The 21,916-nt window shown below is 40.8% G+C and overlaps 1 protein-coding gene across 5 annotated transcripts; it reads left to right on the forward strand.

Moving 5' to 3' along the window:
* Nucleotides 1-201: 201 nt before the first annotated feature.
* On the forward strand, nucleotides 202-21,850 carry RAB3GAP1 (RAB3 GTPase activating protein catalytic subunit 1). Of its 5 annotated transcripts, none has more exons than XM_015634749.3 (25): nucleotides 203-477; nucleotides 747-802; nucleotides 1,634-1,709; nucleotides 2,966-3,098; nucleotides 3,333-3,411; nucleotides 4,083-4,202; nucleotides 4,475-4,640; nucleotides 4,743-4,842; nucleotides 7,186-7,267; nucleotides 7,711-7,779; nucleotides 8,367-8,440; nucleotides 9,135-9,227; nucleotides 10,652-10,821; nucleotides 11,133-11,231; nucleotides 11,545-11,717; nucleotides 12,646-12,700; nucleotides 13,002-13,325; nucleotides 14,418-14,555; nucleotides 15,781-16,008; nucleotides 16,462-16,558; nucleotides 16,649-16,752; nucleotides 16,862-16,977; nucleotides 17,883-17,985; nucleotides 19,443-19,463; nucleotides 20,786-21,850. In XM_015634749.3, the coding sequence occupies exons 1-25, from the start codon at nucleotides 424-426 to the stop codon at nucleotides 21,020-21,022; spliced, it is 2,967 nt and encodes a 988-aa protein (XP_015490235.1). In that variant the 5' UTR covers nucleotides 203-423; the 3' UTR covers nucleotides 21,023-21,850. The 5 variants fall into 5 exon arrangements, with proteins under 5 accessions (XP_015490240.1, XP_015490235.1, XP_015490236.1 ...); XM_015634752.3 differs by lacking the exon at nucleotides 203-477 and adding an exon at nucleotides 576-643 and having other exon boundaries at nucleotides 20,786-21,022; XM_015634750.3 differs by lacking the exon at nucleotides 19,443-19,463 and having other exon boundaries at nucleotides 204-477.
* Nucleotides 21,851-21,916: the final 66 nt, after the last annotated feature.

The following is a 21,916-nucleotide window of genomic DNA, read 5'->3' on the forward strand; positions in this document are numbered from 1 at the left end:
ATTTCCTCTTATTTTTTAAGTAACGGACCGTGCTAAGGGGCAAGACAAGATACAAGAGGGATAGTGGGCTGAAGCAGAGTTAAAAGGGTGTTTAAGGGAGCTGTTTTGCTGCATGCCGGAAGGATTTGTCGGCGTCCCCCGGGTGACACAAGCGACAGGGAAGGCTTTGGATTAGGCGGGGACAGTCCTGGGGAACACCTCAGCCCCGGCTGTTTGACTAGGGCTGTGTTACTCCTACATCTGAGGAAGCCCTTCTCGACTGTCTCTGACGGAGCCGGAGAATCTGTGGGAGCAGCCCTCGCTTCGTGTTCGCGCCCGGTGTGAAGCGTCCCCCTGAGGGGCTGCAGCCAGCTGGGAAGAAGAGATGCGGGGAGCCCGGGGAGGCAGGAGCCGGGCTGTGCGGGAGCCCCGCCGGGACGAGCCATGACGGACTGCGAGGGAGCCCAGCAGGGACGCACTGCGGGGGGAAACGGGGCGGTAAGTGAGCCCAGGAGCGACGGGCTCTGAAGGGAAAGCGGGCTGTGAGCGAGGTCCGGGCTGTGAGCGAGGTCCAGGCTCTGAGGAGGCGCCGCCCTCCACCGCGTTCCCGGCAGCCTCCGCCGCTGGGGGGTGGCAGCGGCGCAAGATGGCGGCGGACAGCGAAGTGAGTGTGTGTCCGGCTCCTCCCGCTTTCTCCCTGTTCCCCGACTCTCCCTTCTCTCCCCCTGCTGTCTCCGCTCACCGCCTCTCCCGCTCTCTCCCCGCAGCCCGAGTCGGAGGTGTTCGAGATCACGGACTTCACCACCGCCTCCGAGTGGGAGAGGTAGGTGCTGCCGCGCCCCTCACTCAGCGCGGGGTGACGCGGATGCTCCGCCGAGCCCGGCCCGGCCGCTCTTGCCGGGCACAGCCGCGGCCCGCGGCGCGGCCGCTCCCTCCAGCCGGGAGCACCCGGAGCCTTTTCCCGGCTCTTCCGCGTTAGGCTCAGGCCGCGGCCGAGGAGCCGGTTAAGAGGCTCTGGTTGAGCTGTTTCTGAACTCAGTGAAAGGTCCGGTTTAATACCTGTTTGCAGGGGATTAGAATATACACTCACAAGGCATATGTGTTTTCTAAGTAGCTGTCTGATTGTTAAGATAGTCATCTCATAGCTGAAGCCTTTAAAAGTTAGTAGAGCAATGTACAAAGAAATTTAAGGTGAGGAACGCTCTTACATTGTGAATGTATTGTTTTTTAAATGCTTTTCCCAATAGTGACAGCGTTTATGACAGGAGACAAGAGATTTCAAGTGGTGTGCTTTAAATCTGAATTTAGTGTATAATTTTTTCTTAAAAACTTATCCATCTGCGAACAATGAAACAGGAGTTAAATGTTAAGTGCTGCAGTACCAGAAAAAGGTAAGATTCTTAAAACAGTCAAAAGATGCTCATAGCTAAAAGTAATTATTATGTAAAATTCAAGCATAGGAAGACTGTTTTGTGTATAAGGAAGCAGTTGGTTTGGCTTTACTGTGATACTTGTTGTGATATTTGTTTGTTTTTCTTTGGGCTTTTCTAAGGAATTCCATAATAGAACAACATACTGCCTGCTTTTAGGTGGCAGAATTATAATACAGGTTTAGTGCTCAGTAAATACTCATGCCTTTTCCCCTCTCTAATAGATTTATTTCAAAAATAGAAGAAGTATTAAATGACTGGAAACTTATTGGGATTTCTTCAGGCAAACCTCTAGAGAAGGTCAGTTACTGCTTCTGAATTTTCCTGTAGAATTTAAATTGCTAACTAGTAATAGCATAATGTAGTAATACAATAATGCACACATGTATTTAATCTATTGCTGTTTTCTTAGGTGTGGCAGTTAATGACTTTATTGGGGAACTTCACTTTTAGAAATATCAGTTTGACAAACAATTGCTGTAAGTTTATTGATGGGCCATTTGCCAAACAGGCTGTTTCCCTGACAAAGATGGATCTTCATATAGGACTTGGTGATATTTATTTTTTTTTAATTCTCAGTTTGAATCTGGAAACATGCTTGACACTGCACTGAACACTTAAGGGATCTTTTTGTCCTACCTTGTACCTTTGTCACACTTCATGTACTTATGGCTGAGGTTTGCACAGTGCTACTTGTGACTCAGTGTGTTTCATAGATGGGAGAGATTTTTTTTGGAGTCTAATTAGAGCCTTTGTGATGCTTTCTCAGTCCTGTGAAATGCAGAGGAAATTGCTGAGCTCTTCTGCATAGTAATGCAGATAAACTCAGCTGGTTTGTATGGAATGGCTGCTGTGTTTCCAGAGGAATCTTACTGCTTACTGCTTTTCATTCTAGTCAGGTACAGAGTATTTGGACTAAAAACTTATATTATCTAATGAACTGCACCTTAGCTGTTCCTGTATTCCTACATGTCTTCTTTTCTGGACCAGAGCTCTCTTCTTAACACCCTTTAAGATCAAAGGATTGCCCAAGTTGCTTTTAGTAGGAGCAGTAGTGCTGATTTTCTTATACATTCTCATGCTGTATTTTTGTTAAGTAATTAATTATGCTTACAGAAGTTTTCTAAGTTATAGAAAAAAATAATACTTGGTTGGTGAAAGTAAATATCAAGTTAATATTTTCATGGAATGGTTTAGATATAGATAGAATCCTAGGTGGGAAACTTCTGTCTCTGTGTGAAGTTGAGGGTGCATATCTTCAGATGTGCACTTGCATATGGGAGGATGCAAATCCTTATTGCTATATAGTTCTGAAGACAGCAAGATGATATGTGATTTTTGGAATGAACATGATTATTGGCAACATGGACTTTAGCAGCCAGCTGCCTTTATAATGAAGAGCTTTGAGAATTGCTGTTTGAAATTACATCATGCTGAACCGTTAGGCAGTAGAAAACCATGAATAAACGTTACTGATCACATAGGCAATATACTTTTTAAGACTTATGAATGTTAACCTAAATTTATGAGATAATACCTTCTTTTTTTATATGCAGGGTATATTTACCACAGGAACATGGGAAGAGAAATCGGATGAAATTTCATTTGCAGACTTCAAATTCTCAGTTACCCATCATTATCTTGTACAAGAACCCAGTGACAAAGATGGGAAGGAAGAGCTGGGAGAAGGTACCTGATAGTCCCTTCCATAGTTGTAAGGATAATGACAGAAGACAGTGTCAGAATGCGGAGTCCACAGTGTGCTGATTTGCATCTGTGTGGGATTTTCTGAGGTCTGATGAGTGTGATCTGACATTTCTGCTTTTAGTTTGCTTTGCATTCTCACAGTGCTGATACAAGGCAACTGTAAGTGAGCTGGATGGATGTGATGATACATTGATTATGTATCAATTTTTGTCACAGATGCCCTCCCTCTGCCAATGCAGGACTTGCTGTGCATGAACAATGACTTTCCTCCTCGGGCCCACTGTCTGGTGAGATGGTATGTGTGCTGCCTTTCATCTCTACTGCAAATGAGCAGAGCAGGTGGAAAATCTGGCACAATCAGTTGTAAATTTGATTTTTCAATTAAAAGTTAAAGCTTAAGTAAAATGATTCTTTATACTAGACACAAGAAAGAAGTGCAAAAAAAGGCTCCCATAGTAAGCCTATCTTATATTTGGATTTTTTCTCCCCCAAATATTTGTCTCAATTTCATATATTAACCAGGCTTTTATATATGTAATATTTAGGTACATTCTTAAAAAGGAAAGCTGCACCACCTGAAGAAACAACAACTATATTCCTAGTAATGCAAATCTTGAGCATATAATAGCATTGCTCCTAGAGAGATTGGTTTTATGTATTAATAGTTTCAGTTGTTATTAATATAAACTAGAAAACCTCAGCACTGTTAGACCTGGAAGCCCTCCCAGTCAAACACATTACAGTGTTGGAATGCTGTTAAGCTCAGTTAGTTTGTGATTTCAGGATCTGCAGCACTCCATGCCCCCTCAGTTCTTGACCTCTCTAAAAATAAAAGAGATACTTTCATCAAATTAACAGATTCCACAATCTGTTGGTGACAGTTAGGCTCTCTAGGTCACAATATTTTTGAAAAATTGTGTTTCAGCTGGCTTGCCAGAGACTAGAAGTGTGCTTTTTTCTCTCAAGGTACGGCTTACGTGAGTTTGTGGTTATTGCTCCAGCTGCAAATAACGATGCTGTTGTTAGTGAATCCAAGTGTAACCTCTTGCTGAGTTCCGTTTCCATTGCACTGGGCAACACTGGCTGGTAGGTGAAAGCATAAACCTTTTTACATGTCCAGTTAAAACTCCAGCATACTGCATTTGTGAGGAAGAAACATTAACATGTTAGCAAAATACATTAAAAGCTTTTTGTATTTGCACTGATATATTGTTAGAGAAGGATTAAAAAGTAATTCCCACTTATAAAGATAGAATTGATGTTTTGTTTATTTTCATTATTATTTAAAAACCGTAAAGGCTAAATTTAGAGACTACAAGACAGCAAGAGAAATAATCTGAAGTATTTCTGGTTTATAGTCAGGTGCCACTGTTTGTGCAAATCCATCACAAGTGGCGCCGGATGTACGTCGGGGAGTGCCAGGGCCCGGGCGTTCGCACGGACTTTGAGATGGTTCATCTGCGCAAGGTGCCCAGCCAGTACACCCATTTATCAGGCCTGCTGGACATCTTCAAAACCAAGATTGTAAGTATAAAACTGATGTTATATATATAATTTATGTTCAGTTCCTAGAGTGTTTGAGAGGATTTACTCTTTACATTGAATTTGTTCTCTGATATTTTGAAGGGCTGCCCTTTAACACCACTGCCTCCAGTTAGCATAGCTATTCGGCTTACCTTTGTGCTCCAGGACTGGCAGCAGTACTTCTGGCCACAGCAGCCACCAGGTAGGAGACTTGTGTCCTCAGAATAACTCATTTTCAGACAACCAGTCAATGCTAAAGGAAATATTTGTGTATCTTGCCAGAAGAATTCAAACATTTTTTCCTTTACTAAGAAAGGCTTCAGTCCAATCCCACTCTGTATGATGGGCAAGCCAGCTTAAAGCTGCTCTCAGGTTGTAGCTCATGGCTGGAACAGTTGTTTTGGGTAGGTCTATGACTGGAAACATGAGTTAGTCAGCATTTAGAAATACAATGATATTTCTAAAATGGTGGTAGTATCTACGTGGAATGAAAAGGGTGACTGAATCTGTGAAGAACTCTGCCCTGAATTTCTTGAGGAAATGTTTAGATTCAGATTCTAGTAGATGCTATTACTTTGTGGGAAGTTTTTGTCAATTGTTTCCATAAAGTACCTTGTTTTGATACTTCACTGTTTAAGTGTATTAACAGTGAGAAAAGCAGAAAATACTATGTGGACCTCACTTGAGGTAAAGGTTTGGATCTTTGTTATTGTTGACACAGTACTAAATTTAATTCAGGAGGAATTTCTAATCGAGTCTTTCATTCCAGTATCCTTGCATGAAGGGGAGAAATAATATATAGTCTTGAATTTAAAGTATGTAGAGCAGACTTGATAAGTTTATGCCTTAGTGATGCTGTTTAGGAGAAACAGAGGTAGTACTCTCAAAATAATCTCATATTGTTGCTCGATGGTGGTGCTGTCATCCTTGAGTATCAAAGATTTGTTTTTAACAGAACTTATTTCTATATAGGTAGTATCAGAAAATAAATTATCAACTTCTCAAAGGTAAACAAATCCATAGGAAAAAGGTAGATACTAGTTCCTCCTTAACATTTTACTAGTGATGTGATGTTATAGTTATAAGGTGGTGGAACAGTTAAAATGCCCACGTTCTTTTCTTGGTAGCAGTTTTACATAACAAGCTTGAGGTATTGTACATTGAAGAGACAGAGCCCATGTGGCCTTGGTTATCTAATTATTTGGCTTTCCTTTGCTTAAAAAAGTACACTAATCAAAATCCTATGTTTTGAAGAAGTGTGCAGTGAGGTTGATACTTAGGGATACTTTGCTCTGTAGCTAAGGAGTGTATGTTGAACATAAGTTTAAAGTGAGTCCTGCTTATTATAGAAAATCAGTGCTGTTTTAAATGATAGTTCCTTTCTGGTTAATCAAGTTTACCTAAGTAGAACTTGGGAAATGTATTCTGCAGATTTTATCTTTTTATTGTTTCTGCAGACACAATATCTATTTTATGTAGTCTTTCTGCCTTGCTGTAGTTATTCACTAAGTCAGGATCTCAGGTTTGTCATGGATGAGTTGTATCACTCTGATCATATTTCTTGATTGGAACAGTTTGAATAAATTCCTCTCCTTTAGTAGTAGTATTGTGGTTAAGGGAGCCGGTGTCAAAGTGTGTTGCAGAAACTGGAGATGGACAGGATGAGTTTTACTGCTATTGCTAGGTGCAGTTGTGGTTTTATGTTCACTGGGAAGAACTAAACCTGTAACTTATATACTGTAATTCAATTAGCTCTTCTCAAATAAAACCAAAGAATTTAAATGTCTTTTATCCTCTCTGCAGAAGAAATTATATAATTAAGTTATCCAGACACTTTATCTGTGCTAATACCTCCCTTGTTTTGTTTGTAAACAGTTTGCCAGATGCAGTTAAAATTGCAGATCAGAAGCTGTAGCAGCATTATTATAATGGCATTACAGTACATTATTATTATTACCCACTTTAATTTTTGTTCAGTGGAGGCTGTCTGGTTTTGGTTTATGTATTTGATAGCTACAACATGGGAAGTGCCTGAGGGTGCTGGGAGACATCTCTAAGTACTTGGGACTACAGGGAATCCCCAAGATCATTTGATTAAGTCCTCTATGGATAAAGTTGTCAACTTTTTTAAGTAGTTACATTTTTCACCCTGCAGAGTTGCTCTTCCAGAGTCTTTCTTTTCTGCTTGGAACTAATTTCCTGCCCAAGTATTTTTATGGCACTTTTGTGTCTGTTCTTGTGCCAACATTGAATCTTTAGGGCTGTCTTTATAGTTATCATTGCCTGTATGAAGGGAATAACTTTCCCTCAGCATGAATGACAAGAATTTTATCTGTCCCTTTGAATGTCCTGTTTCATGGTTACTTCCCAGTTTCTGTTGGAAGCAATTACTCTGACTGTATGTTAGGATTGTCTTCTAGCTCAGTCACCTTAACTGCTCAGCTCTTCTCTGGTAATCCTGCAAGTTACAGTCTTTGCAGTGAAATGAATGCTGCTTCAAAAGTTCCACAAATTCTTTATGGAAAATGTGTTGATTTTTCTGCAGATATAGATGCTCTAGTTGGGGGAGAAGTTGGAGGCTTGGAGTTTGGGAAGTTACCATTTGGTGCCTGTGAAGATCCTATTAGGTAAGAGAAGAGCTCAGAAAACTGTTTTATAACTTCCTTAATGGAAGACTTAAAGGTGTGTTATTTCAAATATCAGTGTTGCCTACCTACTACTTAGGGTCCCCAACAGATACTTAATTATTCAAGTACATCAGAAACATCTGCGAAAAGTAACAGTTTAATAGCAAATAAAACTATTTGTACAATTGTCTGATGATGTTCAGAGTTTATGGCTTTTACTATAAACTACTGTAGTACCCCATTTATCTCTGAAAGTATTAAGATGAACCTTAAAAATGATGTGCTTTTGTTCAAGGGTTGGACTTGTTCTCATGTATGCAGTGAGAATACTTACTGGAGAACAAAATACATAGGGGGAATCAAATATGAGCTATCACAACATGAACTGTGATGAAGGGAACACTCTGCTATCACTGAAAGACTCAAATCTTGTTTTGTTTCAGTGAGCTGCATTTAGCTACAACATGGCCTCACCTTGCAGAAGGGATAATCGTTGACAACGATGTTTATTCGTAAGTATCTTCTCTGAGTTGCAAATAAGTGCTTCCTTGCTCATTGCTGCATTTTAGTGTCATCTCAAACACTGTGGCTTTGCATGTGAAAAAGAACCCATTTTGAGGAATGTTAATGTCAGCTGATAGAACATCTGATTTGGGAAAACACTTTTGAAATGCATTTCTGTGAGAAAATATTATTCTGTTGTAATCTCAACAGAACACAAACCCCTGGTTTTGAGCATATTCTCATGTTAGACTTGAAAATTTTGTGTATCATCTATTTCCTGGAAAAGATGATAGTGGAGAATGGAAGGTAAATAGAATTCACTGCTTGATATCCCTCTCCCAATAACTGTGATCCAGGTTTTCTGCTAAAGAGGAGGAAGTGTCTCTTGTTCATGTCATGCACATACATGAGAACAGGGATTCTTGCTTGAATTAACGTGTTTGTGTTCTCCTATGTAATGTGGTGACCTCACTGGTTATGACATGACATTTATTGAGAATTTGATACTCATCTTTCCAATACTTACAATGGCAGTTGGTTTTCTTTTTTCTTTTCTTTTTTTCTTTTCCTTTTTAAAATTTTTTTTAACCTCAAGCGACCTGGATCCACTTCAAGCACCCCAGTGGTCTGTGAGAGTTAGAAAAGCAGATAACCCTCAGTGCCTATTGGGTAAGACATCAGAATTTCTTGTCTTCTCTTGCAGCTTTTAAACTAAAACTATTAAGTTATGAAGTTAGGGTTGAATTGTTGATTACTTGATCGCCTCTGTTTGCTTACTTCCCTTATTTTTTTGAGTGAACAGTATTTTGGGCTTCTTTTTCAAGAACACAAGCTTTGCTAATACATAAGTTCCCGTTGTAGTTTATTCTGTGTATGGTGAAATTCATTGCTGTTCTTATTTCACCAGGTTCCAGAGAATAAGAATTTTCTCTGTATTCTGAGAAAATTTAGTTTTTCTAGAATCTTCCCATTTTATTGTGTTTTGCATGTATCCGTCTCCTTAGTTCAACCAGCCTATATGATAGGGAGGATTAATACTTCTGGAGAGCTCTACTTCCCTGTCTGTCCTTGCCTTCGAGCTTGTGGGGAAAAGGGCTTCAAAACTTTCCAAGTTTTGTCTTGCTTTGGGTGAATTAAACTGCAGACAGAGCTGTGTTCTGGAGAGGGGGCTAAGAGCTGACTGGCAGTGCATTTACCTAAGCTTTAATTATGTGGTTTAAGATATTTGGGCTTCAGAACAAAATACCAGATGTTCTTTCAGAAGAAAAGATAAAAATTACTATCCTTGGGGCATAATTTGGAGTGCTGGCTCATTGTTCAGTGAGATGTTTGGTTGAGTTCAGAAGCTTTGTTCCTCTTACAGGTGATTTCCTCACTGAGTTCTTCAAGCTTTGCCGTCGGAAGGAGTCAACGGATGAGATACTTGGAAGGTCTGCATTTGATGAGGAAGGAAAAGGTAAAACTAAAATCCAGTTGATTTGTGCTGTTTGTATTTAACTGTTTTGTGTTAGTTTACCTCCCCTGTACCCTTGACTGGTATTTATAACTTCCACATTCTCTGTAATACTCCTGGGAATTTTCTGGCCAAATTTCTGGTGAAATTTTTCATGAATTCTGGTTCCCAGAGTCCCAGAGGAAGAATCACTCCTGTTATGGTTGTAGCTGTTTCCTTTTGCAGGAATATAAAAGCTTAAAATGTGACTGCAGTATACAAGAGTTGGTTATAGGATGCATGAGATTTGTCTGTATAGTTTTATGTGGTTTTGCTTTTTTCACTTCTTTCTCCTTTTTTGATGTACTCTGTAGTACATGTTAACAACCAGTTTAAAGAGTTTTTAATCTGTTTGAAAGGCTTTGCTCTCATCCTCTCTATTTTAAGAACTTTTTAGAAAAAAGGAAAATAAAAACTTCCCAAATTATCTGATCAGCAAGTCAGGCTTTATCCCAACTATATAAATAGTGCCATCATTTTGATGTCTCTGTCCTTCTCCTTGGCTTTTCTTGCTGTATATAGTGCTGTGTATTCTTGATGCTTGACACCTGTTCTTCCCTCCAAATATGGCCTGTATCAATGTATTTTCCTTGGTTATTCTTGATCTTAGTTTGGAAGGGGCTTGCTAGTGAGCTTAAAAAGGTGTTAGACTGAGGAGGGTGTGTATTACTCATAGTGCATGACATACAGTTTCTTTAGTCTTTCTTATCTCTTATCTTGCCAAGATGGACTTTTTCAGGCTGCTGCTGCTAATTAACACTTAAGTTTAACACTTAAATTTGTCAGCTCTCTTTATAACAGTATTAATTCAGTTTATTGTAAGAGACATTCTGAAGTTTACCAGCAGCAGCTCGGAAAAAAAACCAGTATTTTGATTTGAGTTTACCTGAAGACTCTAAAACAGAATTGTGCTTACACTGTGTGAGCCCAGTGATTAATACAGGATTTATTTAAGATTTATCTAAAGCCTTAGCATGTGCTGGAGCAGTCTCTGTTACCTGCAGTGTGTTTATTAGTATAATGTATGAACAGGGTTTAAACACTTGAGTCTTCAGCAGGCTTTTGGGATGCTCTGTTGGTAACTCTGCAGTAGCAGTGCTGCTACAGCAGGCACTACCTGCAGCCAGCTCAGTCTAGACTTTATTTGGTGAATTGAATCAAGGGCAGTCTGTGACTCATTTGTGACCTCCTGCTGCTGCTTGTATTTGCTAAGAACAGTGAATGTCAGGCATGGAACCTGCCCACAGCGGTGTAGCTCTGGTTCACAAGGGTTAAATACCAATACAAGTTAAATAGGCTGATTAAGACAGGTCAGCTTTTGAAGAGACATGATCTAATGTTAGGGGTTTTAAAAATATTGTTCTGATTGCTTTTATTTTATTTGCTAGACGTTGCTGATATCACCCACGCACTGTCGAAGCTCACAGAGCCAGCACCAGTCCCAATCCCCAAATTATCAGTCACCAATATGGTTCACAGTGCCAAGAAAAAGATCCGCAAGCACAGAGGTGTGGATGAGTCTCCTCTGAACAATGATGTGCTGAACACCATTCTCCTGGTGAGTGAGCTGTCCCTGCACATGGATTCAGAGAACACATGGACTTCATACACTGATGCATTTGGTTTAGAGCTTATGGCAGATGTAAAAATATCTGATGTCAGTTCCAGTATTTGAATTGCATTTATCAGCTTGGAGCAGACCAAGTTGTTACAAGTCTGTGTACTATAAGTGGGCTAAAACTGACCTCTGAACTCGGCTAACAATTTTAATTATAGGGATTGCTGGTATGAAGCCAGCAGTAGCTTTATGGAGAATGTGGGAAAGGCAGTAAAACCATACTGATGGAAGATTAATTTTTTCTCTTCAAGTTCTTATTTCCTGATGCTGCTGACAAACTTGCAGATGTATTTGAAAACAGAGCCAGCACTTCAGCAGGAAACAATCCTCCTCCAGAGAATGAAGATTATGTAAGTTTTGTTGAGTCACACAAGAGAGAAAGCAATTTTGAGTGCGTGTTTATACAGACTTTGCTGTGCTTGCCCTACATCTTGAAATACTTAGATTTTGGAAAGAGGAATTTACCTTTGTGAAATCTCTAGGCAGAAGAAATGATGGTTTCTGTTTCCTTCTAATTCTTTTTTTCTTCCAAAGCCTGTAGTTTTTGTTATCTTCTAAGCTTAAAATGTTACTTGTTATTGACAAACAGGAAAGAGATCACATGATTTTAGAAAACAATGCCATTGTTTCTGTATTTCTTGCTTTCTTTTATTTCTTCTCTAGAATCTCTTCAGTCAGTTTAAGTCTGCTCCATCTGACAGTCTGACATACAAATTAGCTTTATGTCTTTGTATGATAAACTTCTACCATGGCGGAGTCAAAGGAGTGGCACATCTTTGGCAAGAGTTTGTGCTGGAAATGCGTTACAGATGGGAGAACAACTACCTTATTCCAGGGTAAGACTTGTTGTTGTTGTTCCTTGGTGATAGAAAATGTTCTTTGTTCCAGGAACTGAGTGGGGTCACTATGACTCTGAAACACACAGTTTTGAGGTTTTTTTAATTGCAGATGCTCTCTCTGTTTTTATTACTCTACTTCCTTAGTTCAAGGAAGGGGAGTAGGGAAAAGCATCTGTGCCCTCCTTTGAAAACTTCAAGATGCTTGGGGAAGCTCGGCTTAGACATTGACTCCACTCTGTGAATGAGGGTCAGGGAAAAATCCCTACTGTGGTGTAGTTTCACCTCTCCTAAGGGAGCTGTTCCAAGGTCCTGCTGGTGCAATGGCCTTTTTAGGTATTCCAGGTATTCCAGAACCTTCCAGGTTTTGTCTGCTGCAGCAGAGCTTGGGGCAGACCAAACCAAGGGCTCTCTCAAGATAAAGTACAGCAATAATGTACCCTGCTTTTAGGGTTGGGGTGTTTTGGTTGGGCTTTGAGGTTCTTGTTTATGTGACAGTCTGGCCATTTAATCACTAGTCTGTACTTAGAAATGGTTACACTAACAGATAAAATAGAAGCTGAAATGTATAGCAATGACTCACTCCACTGTATCATTGCAGTTTTAAAAGTATAGTCAAAGATGCTTAATTCCTGTTTGAAAGCAGTTATCTTTTCAGCTTTCAATTGGAAAACTGACCAGGAAATGCAAGGTGCTTCACACTAGTGTGAGTGGCCTCTAAGTGCCTGAAATTACCTCTGGTAAATACATGTAATTTAAATTTTGGACTTGTCTACTAAGACAATAGAAGAGCTGTGTAGTTGAAATGGTGGAAGTGGGTTCAGTGTGGGTATTTGTCCCTGTTTTAGATTTCATGTGATCTAAGATCACATGTATGTGAAAGATTCAACTTTATAATTGATAATGGTTACATTCTGCCTTTTGTTAGATTAGCTAATGGCTCTCCAGATCTGAGATGTTGTTTACTGCATCAGAAGCTTCAGGTAAATATCCCAAATTTAAGAATGATTTTTCTCCTAAGGACACTGTCAAAATTATAACAATGACTATCTAAACATGTTGTTTTGTAGATTTAGTTGTGCTTGTGGCTTTTGGGTGTGGAATTAATTTCTTGAGAAAAATTTTGTTATAGCAACAAGTTCAGAGGAATTGTTATCTTTTAGATTTTTAAGATCTTTTCAGTGGCTCTACAAGTTTTTCTGTATGATTGTCTCATACAATCTCATGATAAGGGGAATCATTGCTGAAGGATTGTTTTTTTGGTCTTTTAACTTGTTAAATTAGATGCTAAATTGTTGCATTGAAAGGAAGAAAGCAAGAGATGAGGGGAAAAGGGGGAGCGCGTCTGATCGTTCACCTGGTGGTGCTTCTGGTGATAACCCTGACAAGGAAAAAGAATTTGGCAAGTCTTGGGAATCGTGGAGTGACAGTGAAGAGGAATTTTTTGAATGTCTCAGTGACACAGAAGATCTTAAAGGAAATGGACAGGAAAATGGCAAGAAAGGAGCAAAGGAGTCTGTAAACTTAAAACCAGAAGGTCGTTTGCATCCACATGGAAAACTGATGCTGCTGCATCCAGGAGAGCCTCTCTATGTTCCAATAACACAGGTGAGGGAGCAGGAGCTGAGCCAAATGTGCAATAGAATACACAGACTGTGGCTCATACCTGGGACTGTGAAACTGTGAATAGTTTGCAGGTTACAGCCTTGTCTCTTGTTAAAATTGCTAAATGTTTTTGACCTAAGACTTTGTTTTTAGTCCTTAAAATTTAATTAGGCTGTTAATCTCACACACTCTTTGTTTTATTTGAGAGTGAGTGTCCGTACCAAATTTCACTGCAAATAATATTTTTAAACAAGAATTAAACTTCCTTGCTTACCTTAAATTTGAGGTTTTTATTTCCTATTCTTGAGGCATCTTTCAACCCCTCCTTACTTTCTTTTCTATAAAATATGAACTGCTGTGGTTCTTGCACCACAGGGATTTCTGCCTGATTTTGCACAGTACTGGATCAATTTTGCTGCTGTACTTGTTTTTTTTATAATTTCTCAGCTCACATCTAAAAGGCCATAGTAATTTGGTTTGGTGCTATTCTCTAAAGCAGGTTTATCATCAAACAACTAGAAATGTTACCTGACATCAACAGGCTTTCTGGTAGAGTGACCAGCGATGAAATAGGAAGTGGTGCTGTTACAGAAAGTAGTTTGAAATCAATCATGCATGAAGAATACAGTGATTTTCATTCTCCTGAGAGAAATTATTTCTAGTTAATGTTGCTTTGCTTGGGTAAAATGTATGAGCAGAGAGTAGTCAGACAAAATGTTCTCAATTAATTATGTGCTGACAGTATCAACAGCAAAAATTCTGCATTGCTTTGGGTAGATTTTCATGCATCTCAGCAAAATTGTACCAGTCAAACACTTCCTGGATTTCATTTGGATTTTGGCATTTTAGCAATATATCTTTATATTGTTACCTCATTCACAGGTTATTTTCTGTCTAGTTTCTTTGTCAGTGTCCTCTTCAGTTGCACAACTTGAGGCTGAACTGTTTAAGCAGTAGAAAGTTATGATAATTTCCTTTGAGTACAAACAAAGCAGAATGAACTTGTGGTGGGAGGGAGCGTCCTGCTTCTCCTCCCTTGCTCTGGGCTGAGTCCAGGAGAGGTTGTTTGTAACCCTGTGTGTTTCCCTGTCCCAGGAGCCGGCCCCCATGACTGAAGACCTGCTGGAGGAGCAGTCAGAGGTGCTGGCAAAGCTGGGGACATCTGCAGAGGGTGCTCACCTGCGGGCGCGCATGCAGAGCGCCTGCCTGCTCTCAGACATGGAGTCCTTCAAGGTAGCACTGCTTGCATGCGTTGGTGAAATTCAATTGCTTTATTCTTAATTAAACTGTCCCTCTTGCTTCTGTTCCACAGCTCTGTCGGTTTCTTAAGTTCTTTTCCTCCACAAAACAGTTCCCAATTAGTTTCAAGTTGAAAATAAAAACCTATTGGGAAAACTCTTGGCACATTTAAAAATCTGTGAGGATGTTACACTGTAACATCCCAGTAAATTTACATCACGTCTATGGGAAGGGAAAAAACACATCAAACATACAATTGATCAATTGTGAATTAAAACAGTCATTCATCAGGTTGGGACTGGACTGTGGTTTTGGGTTTCCTTTCTTGTCTGAGCTCTGCAGAGGGAGCTAAGAGCTCATCCACTGCTGTCATCATAGGAGCTCAATGCTAAAAAGATCGGAGATTCTGTAATGAAATAGCCATAAATATCTTTTTAATTATTGCAGTGTTTGTGGTAAAAGTACATATACAGTTATTTATAATATAACTAATCAGTTTATTAACAGTGACTCATAGCATATTAGATATATGTAGAAGTATTATTTATATGGTGCAAGTAATCTAAAGTCTCAAAATAAAAACAGAGAACTGTAACTGGAAGAACAAGTACACTCTTCATAGGTATATGAAATAGAAAACTGGGATTCCTTTTTATGTTCTGGACCCATGGATGTATTTAATTGTAGTAATACTGCATCTATGAAAAACGAAGTTATTTTTGTTTGGGGAAGATTTTTTTTAAAGTTCCTTTTAAAAGAGGAAGAAATGGTGAATTTTGTCACTGGTGTGTGATGGAAAGTCAGTGCTGAAAACATACTTAGGCAGCCCACTGATTCTTTTAGTCTTTAATGGGATAAGCTTAGTGAAAATTCCTATTTATTGCATGTGGCAGGTGCCAGGTAGAATCTTAACAGTATGAACTTGAGCTTGCCTGAAATAACTGATGAATGTAATGAATGTACATAAAGTGGGTGATGAGAAGGTGATTTTTTTTGTTGTTGTTGTTGTTGCTGCTGATGTGGGTTTTACTCCTTGCCATTGTCTTGGTTTATGCTTTATTCCCTCTGTCTTACTGTACACTTTGTTGGCTGTGGACAGAAGAATTTCCTGAATTTTACTCTGTGTTCTACCCACTAAACCACATTGCCCTCCTACCCAGGCTGTCATGTTTTTATAGGATTTTTTAGGAATAAATTTTCTGTTTTCTTCTCCCTGCAGGCAGCTAATCCTGGCTGTTGTCTGGAGGATTTTGTGAGGTGGTACTCACCTCGGGACTACATCGAGGAGGAAGTGGTTGATGAGAAGGGGAATAAAGTCATTAGGGGCGAGCTGAGCGCTCGGATGAAGATTCCCAGCAACATGTGGGTGGAGGCCTGGGAAACAGCAAAGCCTGTCCCAGCACGGAGGCAGAAGAGGCTTTTTGATGACACCAGGGAGGCTGAGAAGGTGAAAGTTCTGGGGCTGGTGCCAGTCTGGCTGTGATGCTCCCTGCAGCCCCTCCTTCCTCCCCCTGCAGCATTTTGACACTGGCAGCTCCTTGTACTGTGTCCTTGGGGTTACTGAACTGTTTCCTGTGTGGCTTAGGGTTGATTGAAAATTCCTGTTGCTGTACAGGAGGGTGTTAGAAGTACCCAAAAGTACCCAATGTTACTTAGGTACTTCTTTGAATTATTAGAAAATAAACCAGATTTTTACCTGCATATGTGTTAGGAACACTTTAGTTTTCTAAAACTGTTACTTTTAGTTTAATTCTAACCTGTTGGGAGGATTCATGTAAAACCGCCTCTCAAGTCCTGTCTTACAGTGGTGTTCCATTCTTGTGAATTCATCTTTCCTAGATAACCTAATTTTTGGGAAGTAGTTTTGATCACTAAAATACTAAATTTTTTAATGTTGCAGGTGCTTCATTACCTTGCAGTTCAAAAACCAGCTGACCTTGCGAGGCATCTTCTGCCTTGCATCATCCATGCAGCTGTACTCAAGGTAAAGGAGGAAGGTAAATAATGTTTAATAAATTGTTAAGATATTTAAGGGGGAACAGTGATGAAGTCAGTAATTACAACTTTTGTTTCTTTCCTTATAATAGAAGCACTAGAAGATATATCTTCAGTTAAGAAGATTATTAAGCAGATAATATCCCATTCCAGCAAAGTGCTACGTTTTCCCAGTCCAGAGGACAAGAAGTTGGAAGTAAGGCTTTTGTAGTGGCTGGAGCTGAAAACGTGATAGACTTTTGCACTGTTCATGTCAATGTTAAAATAACATCTTTTTAATGTACTCTTTTATTAAACTCTTGCAGGAAATAATCGCTCAGATTATGAGTGTGGAAGCCATCATTGCCAGGGCAAGGTCTCTCAAAGCAAAATTTGGGGTAGAGAAATGTGAAAATGAAGAGGAGAAAGAAGATCTACAAAGGTGACTTGTTTTTTTGAATTATTTTTCACTGTGTTGTTTTGTTTTTCCTCTGATGCCCTTGTTTGTACTTTGAGAACTTAAGACAGTGGTGACAATAAAGAAATACTTAGGAATCATATTTGGGTATCCCTGTCACTAGACTGTCTAGAGATGATGTGTGTGGGTGCTCCTCCAATTAAGCATCTCTTAAGAGACATTTGATCCAGGGTTTTTTAATATAATTTGGTTTTATCTTGACAGTACTGGGGGCTAACTTTTTTTTTCGTGTATATAAAAGGTATATTTGATGAACTGTTACCAGAACAGTAGAATTAGGACTAGAAATTTAGTATTTTTTATAAATATTATGGAATTGAAATAGCCCCTTCCACAGTTTTCTTATTCTTGTCTTCTTGCTGATGTGAAACATCATTGAGCAGCTCTGAATGGAAGGTGACAAGGAATGTTCCCTTGCATCATTACCTACTGTCAGATTATTTACTTGCTGCTCAAGATGACTAATGTGTTACACAACCCAAGTTAACTTCTTGCTGCTGTGCTGGGAGGGAGAGATGACATTTGTGCAGTACATGTTGGGAGCTCAGAGATGTGATGTCTGACCAAAGCAATGTCTGTGTGCTAAAGAAAATTGTCAGTGTGAATACTTCTGCATGGCAAACACCATGGAGGCTTTCCTGTTGATTTTATACAGCTGCTTTAGGAGCCTGAGTTTCATTCTTAGGTAACAGAGAATTTTTTCCTTAAGCTTTTAGAATAGAGAACCAAGAGAATCTGCCAGTTCTCACCCTGAGCAAATGATGCTTGGTGAAGGCCTTGTCACAGGAAACAGCTGGTTTAGTTCAGCACACTGGATGTGGCCAAGGATTAACCATTCCTTTTTCCTTTTCAATCATTTGTTCCATCAGATTTGTAAACAGTCTCCTGGAGCAGCCTGAGGTGTCAGTTGTTGGTGCAGGAAGAGGACCTGCTGGCAGCATCATTCACAAGCTGTTTGTGAATGCTCAAAGGGTAAGAGAGAGCTCTGGGTCGTGCTGCAGACACTTCTGATTTAACCAGAATGAAGCAATGAGTTACCATATGGCACCAGTGTATTTTGTCTGCATATCTGCATGTATTGTCATAAATGTGCTTGAGGTGTTTTCTGTGATGTTCAACATGATTTTGGCAGTAACAGAACCTTGCAAGACCAAACAGTGAGTGAGCTGGGATGTTAAACAGTTGAAGCCAGCTGGGTAGACAGAGGTGTCAGTAATGCTTTATGTACTGTGAATGGTAACATCAGTAATGGTGTTAAGGCAAGACAAAATACGGCTTTATCACAGCAAGGTCAAGTGCTGATTGTTTCACAGAGGAATGTAGAGAAACAGGTCATAATATATTTTAGAAGGAGTAACTTCCTAAACTAAGGCTTATGCTGGGAATACTTGAGATTTCTTCTGTGGAAACCAGCATGCTTAGGAAGTTTCAGTTCTCTTTCAGTTTCTGCATTCAGTTTACCTCTTTCTAGTGTTGCATCTGTTTTCTGGAGACCCTTCCCTTGCTGATAGTGATATAAATGTTGCCTTTTTCTCTTAAGCAGGCTTTGGAATAATTAGCCTGAAAGTACTGATTTCCAAACCTCATGGACTGCAGTCAGCATTCAGTTTCTATCAGAATTACACCTGTTCATAGCATCAGATTTTCTAAATCAAATTTAACTACAGTGGTAATAACAAGGTAGCAGCCTAAAATCCCATTTGGAAATAATTGCTGTGATTTGGGTGTTAAACACTTTTAAGGGATCATTGCTTTTGTAATAATCTTTATTTTGCAACTCAGCATAAAAAAGGACCATTCTGAAAACAGACCATGGTTATTCTGAGGAATGAAAACCAGGACACTTCTTTTATTCTTCTAGTCTCTAGGGAAAATGTGTTTGCAAATCTGAACCTCCCAATCAGCCACCCTTACAGACTCTCCTGTAAAGCCCAAGACTGCCCTGTAAGTGATGCACACAAATGCACTTGCCTCTTTAAGAGAGGCAGTGTGTTTCCAAATCTCAGTTCTACCCTTAGAGGATGTATGCAAATTTCTAGGGTTTTGTTTTGAAACACTGTTAACTAAAGCAGGGTTATTTCCCACTAGTAGCTAGTCAGTGTTAATTACGGTTTCCTAGTGGGACAGGAACCAACTTGCTACAAACCCCAGTTAGTGTTTAACCTGCCATGAGTTATTTCAGTAGAGAGCTGTTTGGTAAATAGAAGTGAAATGAGTTCATTACCTTTTGAACCTTGAGTCCTCTCTGAGCTGTGTCTAATGTGTTCTGTTCTTGAGTTTTCTCAGGAAAATTCTGATAGCCATTGCATGTTCTTGGAGTGCATGATGTCTCTTAAACCTGCAGTCTCCTCCTAACCTCTTGTAAGTCACCTCTGACTTGCCTTTGTTTCTGTCTTTCATCACTGGTTCTTTTCTCATCCCTTTCCAAGCTGACTGAATCTTCTGATGAGGTAACCGACTTTGTCCCTCCTTTCCCTCTCATCTTCTCTGCATAGAGCTGAACCTTCTGGTAGATGTGCAGCAGAGCCAGATTTAGTTTGTACTGGTATTCACATGTTGAGTGTAGAAGTAACTTTGTGTTTCCAGAATGGTTTTTCTGCATTCACACTTTATTTTTAGAGCCTAATAATGCACAGTGAAAAGAAAGAGAAATGTTTAACAAAAAACACACTAAAAAAACTCCTCTCAAAATGAAAAAAAACCAACCAAACAAAAAACACTTATTCAAGTGAGTATTGATGATTTCTGATGCTGAAATATGTGGCTATGCCTTTATATTCTTTGTTGCCATCACTGTTTGTTGATGTTTTGGGGGAAGGTGGTGATGAACTGGATCCTGCATTCCCAACACTTAGTGCTTCCTGAAGCTATGGAACTTTTTGGACACAGATATTTGAAAGAAACAGGGTAACTGTGTAAAGGGTAGCACAGGGAAGATCGTCTCTGTTGGTTTCCTCCAGCTGTTCTCTTGGGAACATGTGGCATTTGTCCCTGGTGGGTTCTGTGGCACAGCCTGCAGGGCCAAGAAGGGCCGGGTTCCCCTGCTGCTGGGGGAGGGCTGGAGCAGAGGGGCAGCAGCAAGGGACCACGAGGGGCAGCCAGTGGCTTCTGCCACACCTCACTGATGGTGCCAGTGTGGAGTTGTACATGCTTGAATTAGGAAGGACCCTATTAGGGTATTGGTGGGGGTGTGTGTATCCATAGGTATATGTAATTAGGGAATGTTTGTTGGGCATGCTAGCCCTTCTTCCAGTATTCAGGTATTAGTGTTGCTGCTGCCTGGCTCTGAGGCAATGAGCAGCTGTTGGGATTGTGGAGGGTCTCACTCGTTCTGCAGTGAGTTCAGCAAGGCTCTCTGGCCATGAAAAGCCCATCCTGCAGTAGTGTTGGAGTCTCAAAGGCAGCTGACTGTCAGGACTGCAGTAGCGGCACTGATGATTTTGAAGTGGAGGCTGCCTTGGCCTCCTGTAGCTGCAGGGCGCTGAGAAGAGCACCCTGTCTGAGAAGGGGCCATGTCCTCCAGGCACAACCCTTGCTTCACACTGCCAGACATCAGAGCTTCAGCTAGGCAGAGCTTCACCATCCACACGAGGGTTCTTCCATCTGGTTGAGTTTGCTTTATTTCCTAGCAACCCATTAGTGCTTTGCTCTGTACACATAAAGCCTCTTGATGTGTCCTCCTCCTCCTCCTAGTCCTCCTCTGTGAACAGTTTTCTGAGTCCCAGTGTTAGGGAGCAGCTTGCCCTGTCACTGTCGCTGTGCTCTGTCGCAGGTGCCGGCCGTGCCGCCGCTGGAGGAGGAGCTGCGGCGCTCGGGCTCGCAGGAGGAGCGCAGGCAGGGGCTGCAGTCCGAGTTCCCCCCGCCCACGGGCCGGGAGGTGATCCTGCGCACCTCGGTGCCCCGGCCCGCCCCCTACTCCAAGGCGCTGCCGCAGCGCATGTACAGCGTGCTGACCCGCGAGGATTTCCGGCTGGCAGGGGCCTTCTCGGCGGACACCACCTTCTTCTGACACGGCCCGTGCGCCGGGGACTCGCTGCTGCGGGCAGGGAGCGCTGCACGGGGACGGCCCCAAGGACCGGGATCGGCCGCCGTGACATCTCCGAGGTTTGGAATGGCTTCAGGAGGGGCTTCAAACTCTGCCCAAAAGGAGCGTACTTTCCTTTCCTTGCATTAGCTTAATTACGGACCTGAAGGGACTGTGTGCAAATATGTTGAAATTCATGCAGAACGTGCTGCTTTTACACTTCAGGATCAGACTTTATCAAGTGACGTTAGTCTGCTTAAATTGATATATATAAACGTTAAGTAATTTATATTTATTACTAATCATAATCACAGAGCCCCATATTTTTTGGTTAATCACTGTTTCAAGTGCTTCTGGATTATCCTTATTTTTATTTAAAGTGTACAGTTTATTCTCTAGTTTGTGCTGAAGTCTCCTGCTTGTCCAGATCTCATCACTTCTCTCAGACAGAACTAAGTGGACAGTGAGTCTGACTGGCAGCTGCAGTGGATCACTGAGGGGTTGGGATATTTTATATCCTTCCCTGTGTGCAAGAGCCAAAGCTGGATGGAATGACACCCCAGAGGTGTTTCACTGTGAGCAACTCACTGGTGTTCACCAAGGCTCTTAACTTGCACTCCCTGTCATTGATGGGAGAGGAGGGGACAGCTCTGTCACCTCTGGCCCCTCACCCCACATGTGCCAATGTTGCATTACAGTGACCTTCATCTGTTTGAATAAGAATCAGCAGACCAGAGTTACTTTACAAATGTACAAACAGCTACAGTATTGTGGACATTACTCAATAAATACGAACATAAAGTTGGCTCTCAGTATTGCCATGCTTTTCCATGCCCTCCTTGCACGCTCTGCTCCAGGAAGGACATTGTGACTACACCG

This window comes from Parus major, chromosome 7 (assembly GCF_001522545.3).
Source record: "Parus major isolate Abel chromosome 7, Parus_major1.1, whole genome shotgun sequence".
In the NCBI taxonomy this organism is placed as follows: domain Eukaryota; kingdom Metazoa; phylum Chordata; class Aves; order Passeriformes; family Paridae; genus Parus; species Parus major.